Genomic DNA, 11,858 nt, shown 5'->3' on the forward strand with positions numbered 1-11,858 from the left:
AAAATCGGTCCAGTAAAACGGGAATACGATTCCTACTCTATTTTTGCCGGGCTATACAAACATAGGTATCTGCCATAGTAACCACTAACCACTCGTCGATTGTGCCGCCGGGGTATATATTAATTTTATTATAGTATGACTACATAAGAGTATACTTCCTATCCATAAAACCCGGATAAACAAATCTTTAATGCTGTCCTACCAAGGCGAAATAGCAGGTAGATGGGAACGACCAGTTTACCCTGAGACCCTGACCCATTGAAGTGTGAGGACGCGGACGATGCAAACAGTCAATATAAAGGGAAATAAGAAAATAATTGATAGGTCAACTTGTGTAATTAAAAAAAATACTATTTCGGTGACAAACAAGCATAAGGCCCATCTTATAATTCATAATTCATAATTCATAATTCATTTATTGTCTGTAGAACATGGGTAAATACAATGATGGAGCATAACAATAAATACATAGAATCACCATGGTCTTGCCAATAGGCGTACAAACAGTGAAACTTAAACCTACTTAATAACATAACTACATAAGGCATGCACATTTACATTTTTAGCTACATACTACGATTTTTACATCTTACATACTCATACATATATTTAGTTAAAATGTGTCACTGAGGTACTCTTGAATGGAGTAATAGGCTTTTTCTGATAAAAAGTTATACAAGTTTTTCTTAAAATGCTGTACTTTGTTACAATGTAAGATGGATTTTGGAAGTTTATTATATAATTTGGGTGCCATACCAAATACACTTTTTGAAAGTAAAGCAGTTTTGAATGGTTTCACATATATTTCTCCTTGATGTCTAATGCTATTAAGTTTTGTAAATAGATCTATGTTAAGTTTTACATATATAGCTACTTCGTAGATGAAAAGGCAAGGCAAAGTTAATATTTGATGTTTTAGATACAAGGGTTTACATGGCTCTAAAAAGTGTTCATAGCATGCTGCTCTAAGACATTTTTTTTGTGCTTTAAACGCTCTTTCCCTATCTGTGGAGTTTCCCCAGAACATAACTCCATACCGTAATGTAGACGTTACGTAGGCATGATACGCTGTAAGCACAGTAGACTGACTTGCTACTTTTCTTAGATTCAATAGAGCGTACGAATATTGATCTAGTTTACTACATATTGCATCGATTTGATTTTTCCATGTCAATTTGTTGTCTAAATATAATCCCAAAAAACGTGTCACTTCAGTTTCTTCAATTTGTGTATTCTTATAACTAATATTCAAATCAATTGTTTTGTTTACTCTTTGTCTAAAATGCATTATTTTTGTTTTAGATAAGTTAATTTTTAAATTGTTTTTGTTCATCCATTCAATTATTTGTTCAAGAGTTCTATTAATGTTCGATTGGTATGTCTCTAAATCTGAGTCTCCTCCTGATATGATTACTGTGCTGTCATCAGCAAAGAGTATCATGGGATATTCAACAGCTAACGGAAGGTCATTAATATATATGTTGAACAGCAAAGGACCTAGAACGCTGCCTTGTGGTACTCCGCGTAATATTTCTTGTTCGTCTGATAAGTACGTAATTTCGGTTTTACTTTCTAAGCATATTCTATTAACTTGAGTAATTTGTTTCGATTTCTTAAATAGGATTTGATCAAATCGTAGGCATTACCTCGTATGCCATATTTGTACAGCTTATTTAACAATACTTCATGGTCAACGAAGTCAAACGCCTTCGTCATGTCCATGTACACTGCGGATACCGGTATTATTTTGTCTACTTTTGTCATTATTATCTCTAGTAATTCATATATAGCCATGTTTATTGATTTGTTTTTTCGAAATCCATTTTGTTCTTTGGCAAACAAGGCATACTTTTCAAAATACGTACTAATGCTATTATGAATCACTTTTTCGAAAACTTTTGAAAGTTGTTGCAGACCGCGTCCGCAAAGCTTCCTATCGACGGCTCGAAGTGGAGAGAATGTGCTGGAGCTCGTGCGACTCACTCTTTCGTCCCGGGCCTGTACCTTGAGCTTCGATGTCGTCCTCAGCAATCAACCGTACCGATTATGATTTTGGATTAAACTAACTAAAAAACGAATCAAATCAAATGGTTTATATTTACAAAAATCAACGACTCTAATTTTAACGCGGTTATAAAAATACTCCTAAGCTAATATCCTAACTTGATCCTAACGAAACGCTCGGTACGGACGATACGTCGCGATGCTGTCGTTTTCTGCTGCTGCCGCTACCCGTCGTGGAGGGTGGCTGGCTGCTGGCTGTAGGCTGCTAGCTGCTGGCTGTAGGCTGCTTGTAGTAGGCTGCTGGCTGCTGGTTTTCCTTGGAGGCTGCTGGTTCTTCTTGTTCCGGTCGAATTCGAATGTCCCATACCGAGCGATCGTTCCTTTTATACCCCTTTTCAGAATGCGCCTACGCTTCACGGAAAGAAACATTTCAATTTATTCGCCCAATGACGACTCGGCTGAGCGCGAGGCTCCGTGCGATAGAGAGGTAAATAATTGCGCCCGATAGGCGACGGATGGCGCGTCGTGATTGGTCGAACGCGTTACGGCGCTCGATTACGTGAATTTAACGCTATCATTTTTCGTTCAAATCCTAATTACTTATAAACTAATTAGGCTATCGCTTCGAAATTACGTAACAATGCACCTGACACTAGGGTCATTCACCTCGAGTGGAATGCACCTGCGTTTGTTTACGTTTTTACACAATAGAAGAGGTGATTAGCCGTCCGGGCCATACAATAGACTGGTTTCTCAGCTTGCCTTGAGCTCCATTGTTATCGATAACGGCATATTACTATGGAAATGTAGGTTATCGTGTTACGTAAGTTCCCAGCTACGTTTTAAAACTATTTACATCTTCATATGTCTTATAGTTATCGAGTTATTGGCTTGGATTCGAGTAATCCTAAGGCAATTTTCGGGTGAAAGGAAAATGATTTCGGAACTTTAAGGAAATATTTTTAGCCAATCAGAGGAGAGTTCGGTTTTCTCGCTCTAAGCCTCTCACGTTAGTGCTTATTGGCTATTAATCGTAGTCCAATGGACAGTCTGAGTTTAGATTGAACTTTGGACTCGGTTTCCGCGACTTGGGAAGGAAGGAATATGGGAATTGCCTGCTATCGAATACATCACATATGAGTCTTATTATCATACTTAATAATCGGAATTGACAAAATTAACTTAACTAACGCAGTTCTACCCGTTTCCTACCTACGAAATAATCTTTATTACGAATACAGTCTTAATCGAATTCTTATGCTATTTTACATATATTTCGACGCGTCGCTAACATTTTGTCCCCGCAGTCGAAGACTCCTGGTGCATGGGTTGCGACGCGATGACCGCCAGCCTGCAGCTGGGCCTGCGTAGCGTCCCGTGCCTCGTTCTGATGTCAGCGGAGCGGACCCGTCCATCGGGTCCCGGGTAGGTAGTCTCGACGACGCCTCGGGGCCACACGCTGCGTGGACCATTGGGTTCAGCGACGATGACCACATCGCCTGGTTGAAGTTGCCGCCCTCCGTCGTGGGACGACTTCCTCGGTGCCAGTAGAGGAAAGTACTCTTTGGTCCAGCGCCGCCAAAAGTGGTCGGCAAGCGCTTGGGCCATCTTCCATTGCTTCTTCTCGTTCTCGTCGTAAACGCCAATCATCGGTAGGTTAGCGTTATGAAGAAGTAGAAAGTGTGCTGGAGTCAAACTTTCTTCGGAGTCTGGATCGACGTTGACATGTGTAAGTGGTCGTCGGTTGACGATATTCTCTATCTCGGCGAGTAGAGTTTCGAAAACTTCGGGTTTCGGTGCTCGTTCGTTGAAAGTGTAGGACATCGCTATCTTAACTGTCCTTATCATTCGCTCCCACGCGCCCCCGGCCGAAGGATTGCCAGGTGGGATGAATTTCCACTCCATTCGGTTCTGAGTGGCGTAAGTTTGCAGTACAGGCAGCCATTGCCGGTACGCCTCACGTAGTTCCGTCGCCGCCGCCCTGAAGCACGTCGCGTTATCGCTGTACATCGTCCTGGGCCATCCTCTTCTCGCGGCGAATCTTCGTAGTGATAGTAGCGCGCTGTCGGTTGAAAGACTGTACACGCTTTCAAGGTGAATAGCGCGCGTCACTAGGCACGTGTATAGACACACCCAGCGTTTTTCTCTGCGCCGTCCGATCGTGACGAACATCGGTCCCATGTAGTCTTGTGCGGTGTGAGTGAAGGGACGTTGATACGCCTGTAGTCGCTCGGGCGGGAGATCGCCTAAGGGCTGCGCTCTCGGTGTTGCTCGTCGTAGTGTGCATAGCGCGCAGTTTCGAGCTACAGACTTCACGGTCGGCCGCAGATGTAGTATCCAATATTCTTGTCGCAGTTCGTTGATTACTGCTTCGTTGTGAATGTGCGCTGATCGTCGGTGAGCTCGCAGGATGAGTAGACGGGTGAACGGCTCGCGGCCATCCAGTATTATCGGTTGTAGCGCGGTGTACAATACTGGAGCGCTGCCCAGCCTCGTCTTCATGCGTAACACGCCGTCATCGCCTAGCTCGGGTGCCAGGTCGTATAATCGCGATTTGCGATCGATGAGCCTATTCTGGCTTAAGGCTCGAAGCTCTTCGGGAAAGCTTCGTCGTTGACTGTATTGCAACCACATGTGTTCTGCCTTTCTCAAATGTCTGACTTGTAGCTGCAAGGCTTTATTCTTCGTTCTCATTTTCTCGATGAATAGCAAGACGTTCGCTGTCGCGTTCAACAGTCTGTCGTAACTGCTAAACCGTCTCACGTCTGGCAGTACGCTCGAAGGGTCTGGCTTCGCTGAGATGATCGCCAGTGATGTCTCGGTTGACGGCCTCGCCTTCCTCTCAGGCAGGTCGTCTGTTCGATTCGATGTGTGACTAGGCCATGATGTCTCGGGTCCATAGAGAAAGCGCGGTCCTTCGTACCACTCGTCCTCGATGCGCACGCTCTGCGCTGGTTGACATCTCGTCGCTCGATCTGCGGGGTTCTGAGCGGTTGGTACACACCTCCACGCGTCTCTATCTGTTTTCTCGGCGATCTCCGCAAGTCGGTGTGACACGTACGGACGATAGTTTCGCGCGTCATCGCGAACCCATCCGAGAACAACCATGGAATCTGTCCAATACGTCACCTTTGCCACAGGATAACGCTGCTCGCGTAAAATTGTCTCCGCCAGCCGCACGCCGACGACTGCTGCGGTTAATTCGAGCCTGCCCAAGTAACATTTTAGTGCTATAATTTTGGTTTTCGACGCCAAAAGCTACTATAGATGTCGTATAAAGGTTTTCGGCGTGACCGCTTGTCGTATAAAAGCCTCCAGTAACACCTTTTAGCTCTATAAGCTTATACCGCTAAAAGGTGTTATTAGGAAGTGATGTAAACGTTTATATCACCATTTTATAGAGCCGCTATAGGCCTGGTCTATAACAGGATCAAATATGACTACTATAGATCTATATTATTGTATAATAGTGTTAGGAATCACTGCTATGCAATCAATTTGCGCTATTAAGGTTCCCGACAAGCCGCTATAGTTGTTGCGTTATACAGCTAAAAGGTGTTATTAGGAAGTGATGTAAACGTTTATATCACCATTTTATAGAGCCGCTATAGGCCTGGTCTATAACAGGATCAAATATGACTACTATAGAACAATATTATTATATAATGGTGTTAGAAATCACTGTTATGCAATCAATTTGCGCTATTAAGGTTCCCGACAAGCCGCTATAGTTGTTGCGTTATACAGCTAAAAGGTGTTATTAGGAAGTGATGTAAACGTTTATATCACCATTTTATAGAGCCGCTATAGGCCTGGTCTATAACAGGATCAAATATGACTACTATATAACAATATTATTATATAATGGTGTTAGAAATCACTGTTATGCAATCAATTTGCGCTATTAAGGTTCCCGACAAGCCGCTATAGTTGTTGCGTTATACAGCTAAAAGGTGTTATTAGGAAGTGATGTAAACGTTTATATCACCATTTTATAGAGCCGCTATAGGCCTGGTCTTATAACAGGATTAAATATGACTACTATAGAACAATATTATTATATAATGGTGTTAGAAATCACTGTTATGCAATCAATTTACGCTATTAAGGTTCCCGACAAGCCGCTATAGTTGTTGTGTTATACAGCTAAAAGGTGTTATTAGGAAGTGATGTAAACGTTTATATCACCATTTTATAGAGCCGCTATAGGCCTGGTCTATAACAGGATCAAATAACCTACTAAAGAACAATATTATTGTATAATAGTGTTAGGAATCACTGTTATGTTATCAATTTGCGCTATTAAGGTTCCCAACAAGCCGCTTATAGTATTTTTAGTAGTCGTATTTTAACAGAAATTAAAACCTAACTATACCACTATTTTGGGATATAGTGGCTTTGGAAAACACTGCTACAGTATTTAACACTGTAGTAGTGATATGAATACCATTATAGAGCTATTTTGCTGTATAATGAAGATTTCAGGATACGTTTATATAGCTTTGAAAAGCGTTAATAGTCGTTTTCTAATGCCTTTTATATCTCATCGCAGTATACGTCACAATTACTCTTTTATATCACAGAACTGTGGAATAATGGTTTCGGTATCTCTTTTAAAACACAATAGCGTTATAGCTGAGTTTACTATATGTTTTATAAAAAAAAACTGTTTAGAAGATCTTTCTATAGTAAAACATTGAAAACAAGTATTGTTTTCTATATAAAGAACTTATAAGTTAAACTGGATCATAGTTAAAGTCTCATGCAACCCTAATTGAATCCACAATGGCGGGCTTATGGCAGTGAATGCGTATGATAAGTGACATAGTCGAACTATAAAAGCGTATGTTTTACTTCTTGGATCCATAGTAGAAATTATGGTGCCAATAATTTTATTGTATTAAATTATATTTATTTATTTTATTCAAAACAGGTATAAATCGAGGGCGCACTTAAAATACTCCATTAAACTAATATTCTTTTAACGGTAAAATTTCCATCGCATACCTTTTTGCAGTAATGATGGAATTATACGAAATCCAAATTATTTTGATTGAGACTAAACTTCACAAGTTCACACGCCACTTTTCATAAAGTTCCTCGTTTAGAACAGTTTTTGTTAAATATTACACACATTAAATTATTTTAGAAATTTCATTCATTCGCATTAAAAGGGACGGCAACTGCTATTACAGAACAAAAAACCTGTATAACGGAATCTCAAATGCTACTATAGCATAAATTGATACTATAATAGCGTTACTGTGTCCTCTATGTCAACAAATTAGCACAATAGTCATCATCACATCACCATTATAGACCTTAAACGTCACGGATGATACTGCTATAGCCCTATTATATCACTAAATGGCTGCATAATTGCGCCAAATCGGCTCTACAGTACCAATATAGACTATTTATAGGACCATTTAATGTGATTTAATTTGGTGCTCGCGACCACTATAGGACCAGAAATTGTTACTTGGGTGGGAACTGTCATTACCTTTAGCGGGCAAACTCGGCTTTTCGCTATAGCTAAGCTCACTTGCGTTTCCTCCTCGTCGTTCGATACTCGCCAATAGGCCGCCGCGCTGTAGGCCTCGGTCGATGCATCACTGAAAATATGCAGTTCTCTTCTAACTGCACCGGTGGGCGTGGCGTATCGTCGGGGTATTCGCAGCGCGGACACGTCGCTCAGTGCCCTCAGCCACCGGAAAAAGTCCTCCGCTTCCTCCGCCGGCAGCCGCTCGTCCCAGTCCGTGCCCTTTGTCCACACACGTTGGAATATGATCTTAGCGCTTATCATATACTGCGCTATGAGGCCTAATGGGTCGTAAACTGACATTACGGCACTCAAAAGTTCCCTTTTAGTGGGCGATCGCTCGTACCTTTTCACGTCGTCTGGCACTCGTAGCATTTTCGTGTTGTACCCCAGCGTATCCGTCTCTGGGTCCCACGTCATTCCGAGGACGGTCTGTTGCTTTTCTCCGAGATGAGAAGGTCCCGTCGCTCGCTCCTCCGGATCGATGTTTCGCATTAACAACTCGCTGTTGCTAGCGTAGCTGCGCAGCCGAAAGCTAGCCTCCGCGTGTGCTAGTCTCACCTGTGTCGCTGTTGATATGAGTTCCCGTTCTGTCTCATATGATGCCACATAATCGTCCATGTAGTGATTATTATGGATATCGTAGACCGCGTCCGGATAGCGATCCTTGTTGTCCGTCGCATTCCTATTCCGCACCGAGTGTGCGAGAAAAGGAGAAGAGATGTTACCGAAACATACCCGGTTTAGCTGGTACGTCCACGGTGTCACGTCACGCCGCGATCCCCTCCAGATGAAGAGCTGACTATGCCGATCCTCTCTTCGCAGCTGTATTTGAAGGAACATTTCCTGTATGTCCGCGGTGACGGCGAATTCCCACTCACGGAATCGAAGTAGTATCCCCAGCAGGCTCTGTAGTAAATCCGGTCCCGCGAGGATGAAATCGTTCAATGCACATCCCTGACTTTTCGCGGCGCAATCGAATACAGCGCGATACTTTCCTTTATTTAGATTGTAGACGCTGAAATGGGGCAGAAACCACATCCGATCTGACTGCGGTGGTTCCATGATGCGCTCTGCGTACCCCTTTTCCAGAAGCTTGTGTATCTGTGCTTGATACTCGTTGGCGAAGTCAGGATCTCTCGACATGCGGGCTTCTAGATTGCGTAATCTCGCCTTCGCCATGTTGAAACTCGGTGGCAGCTTTATGTCGTCGGCAGCCCATAGTTGGCCGACTTCGTATCTCTGTCCTACCTTTTTTACTGTTCGTTCGAATGTATCGATCGCTCGCTGGTCGTCGGGTCGAATGTTGTCCTTTGCCGTTATGCCAAGCGCCTCGACTGCCCAGTGTTTCTTGACCTGCTCCACGAGATCACTGTCGTCACTGTGGCAGTGCATCACGACCTGCTCGTTATTTGGTACATACCTCGGCATTCGCCCGAAGAAAACCCATCCTAACGAGGTTTTAACTGCGCACGGCTCGTCCTCGCCGCCCTGCCTCACCTCCGTCGGGTTTATAAGATGACTGAAGTCTCCGCCTATTAACATCTGCGGCACGCCCATGCCCGTGTAGCACTCGTCGCCCAAGTCCGCCAGATGTTCGTATTCCAATAGACGCTTCTTATTTAATGACTGCGAGCGTATCCCTAGTCCGTCTACCGTTTTTAGGGATATATCGTATGTCAAGCCGCCACGAGCGGGGCTTACTTTAGCCTTGACCGTCTGTGTCACTGAGCTAAGTTTCAACCGCTGAATACCTCTTATGCATAGCGGCTCGTCTTGACCGACCGCGCCGATCTCGTCCGCGACGTCCTGGTCGATCATTGACAAGGTGGATCCATCGTCAAGGAAAGCGAAGATATGCGCCGTTCCCTTTGGACCTGATACGGTTACGGGTAGTACCTTTAGCAGCACGCTGTAGTCCGGTGTTGACGACACGTACACGCGGGCGTCGTTCTCGTCGTCCGCAGCTCGCGGCTCCGTCGTGTCCGCTGGCTCGGCCGATGACGTCACTGCTGACGATGTAGGTACTGACCTGATTTCTTGTGTTAGCACCATAGCCGTATCCTCACGCACTTCCTGCGGCGAGTCCGCATGAAGCAGTCGATGGTGTACGTGAGGACAGCCTGCAACGCCGCACGCTTTGGCCTTGCATTGTGTTTTCATATGCTTCGCGTCGATACAGCGATAGCATATACGATTTAATTTCGCCCACTCCCATCTAGCGCCCACGGATTGGGCGGCTAACTTGCGGCAGTCCGGCGTCAGGTGACCGCCACCGCAGAACAGGCACGTCGTCGAACGGGATGTTGTGGCTTGACGTGTCGCGTACGTCACTTTCTGCACCTCGTGTTGACGTCCTGTGGGAGCTCTCGGCGGGTTGTGCGTTGCGGATATTTTCACGCGAGCGCCGGCTGCGCGCGCGTGCGGCACTGATAACGGCGCCTGCGCTCGCCTCGGGGCGGCGCGGGCGTGACAGAAGGACATCTCCTGTTCGCTCTCCTCCATGAGGAAATCCGCCAACTGCAGAATCTCCGGGTCCTTGCTGTCTCGATGTTTCTTCGCGTAGTCGCACCATCTGCTTCGAAGATGCGGCGACAACCTGTCCGTAACCTCTCTGATGAGCATGGGGTTATCGGCATAGTGCCTTCGATCGATATCCATAACTGTAGATACCACGTTCATTATTTTTATCGCGAAAGTGTTGAGGTCGTTCGCGGTAGGCCCCAACTGCGGCAACTTTCGCAGGTCGTCAATCGCCTTGTCTAACAATACCTCGCTGCGTCCAAACTGCTTTTTCAGTATTCTCACGATCATATCGGGTCTGGTGGCTGTCGATAACACGTGAGACACACACGTCTTTGCGTCCCCGCGTAAAGCCATCCTGAGCCGCGCCACGTTCTCGTAGTCAGTAAACTTATACCGCTTCGATGTCTCTGCGTAGGTATTGTAGAAACTTCTCCACTCGCTGACGTCTCCGTAGAAATGCGGCAGCTCGAATATATCCTTCGGGGCTGGACGGGCCGCCATCTGCATCCTCTCGAACAGGTGCAGCATGGACTCTGCTACAGTACCTTCGGTGGCGCGCGTGTGCGCCGTGTGCGGAGTACGCGCGTCCAGCTGTGGCGACGTCGATCGCTCGCGACGCGCCGGCGGCGTCGTCGATCGCCTGCGTCGCTCCGGTGGCGATATCGATCGCCTACGCGACTCCGACGGTGGCGATATCGATCGCCGATATACCTGGCGGTCCGGTGAGAGGCCTCGAATATGCCGCTCCGCCTGCGCAGGTCGTCTCGGAGTCTCGTACTTGGGTAGAGGTTCGTCGGTTAACCTCTTACAAATGGGTTTTGACGTCGCGTCTCGCGAGTTCTCTAGCCATTCGTCTAATCGATCTTGATTCGAATTCCGCACGCTACCAGCAGATTCGTGCTCGTCTGCGCTATCCGCATTAGCGCGGATCTGCAGTTTTCTGGCGTCTAGCCGTTTACGTACCATGTCCGCTTCTAGCTGCAACTCCCTCCGGGATATCTCCGCTAGCCGTTCGCTGGCCTCGAGCTCCGCCTGAGACAGCTGCGCTTCTATCACAGTGCGACTGCTCGCATGTGATCTGACGGACTGAGCTTTAATAATTGGTTTATTTACCTCCTTGGTAGTTTCCTGCAGCGACTTTCGTTTCTCGGTAGTTCTGTCTATGACGGCAGCCTTGGGATGTCTAGCTGGGATCGGCGTGGGTCTGGAACGACGCCGTAACCGCTTGGCTAAATCCCTTCGCCATAGCAATGTCGTGTCGTAGGACGGTGACCTCGGTGTCTCTACGGTTAATCCATACCTGAGCGTGCTGTTAGCTGTCGCCGCGCCCATCGGTTGCGTGCCGGCGACGCTAAGCCCTTCCGTTACGCCAGCGGGTCCGGAGGGAGGTGAGGGAGGGCGCGCCGCGTCGGCGCCCATCGCCCTCTCAGCGCTTGCGCGTGCGGCCTCTCGTTCGCGGGCCGCCGACGCGCCTTCGTCGAGTAGTTGCTGCCTCTCCTCTTCGCTCGTCACTGACGCAGCTCGGTTGGACCTGGACCTCGTCCTTACCATCCTGTCGTCGCTCATGACAGGTACGTCGCTGTAGACCCGTAGTCCGCACGAAGATCCGGCTCGAAGGACCAGAAACTGTTGCAGACCGCGTCCGCAAAGCTTCCTATCGACGGCTCGAAGTGGAGAGAATGTGCTGGAGCTCGTGCGACTCACTCTTTCGTCCCGGGCCTGTACCTTGAGCTTCGATGTCGTCCTCAGCAATCAACCGTACCGATTATGATTTTGGATTAAACTA

General features: G+C 46.4%; 1 protein-coding gene across 1 annotated transcript; it reads right to left on the bottom strand.

Annotated features, from left to right (window-relative positions):
- Positions 1-3,291: 3,291 nt before the first annotated feature.
- On the bottom strand, positions 3,292-11,491 carry LOC125231340. Its single transcript, XM_048136786.1, has 2 exons — positions 10,784-11,491; positions 3,292-5,040 (listed from the first exon to the last, which is right to left on the bottom strand). Exons 1-2 carry the CDS (start codon positions 11,489-11,491, stop codon positions 3,292-3,294), a joined length of 2,457 nt encoding a protein of 818 aa, XP_047992743.1.
- Positions 11,492-11,858: the final 367 nt, after the last annotated feature.

This window comes from Leguminivora glycinivorella, chromosome 11 (assembly GCF_023078275.1).
Source record: "Leguminivora glycinivorella isolate SPB_JAAS2020 chromosome 11, LegGlyc_1.1, whole genome shotgun sequence".
NCBI lineage: Eukaryota > Metazoa > Arthropoda > Insecta > Lepidoptera > Tortricidae > Leguminivora > Leguminivora glycinivorella.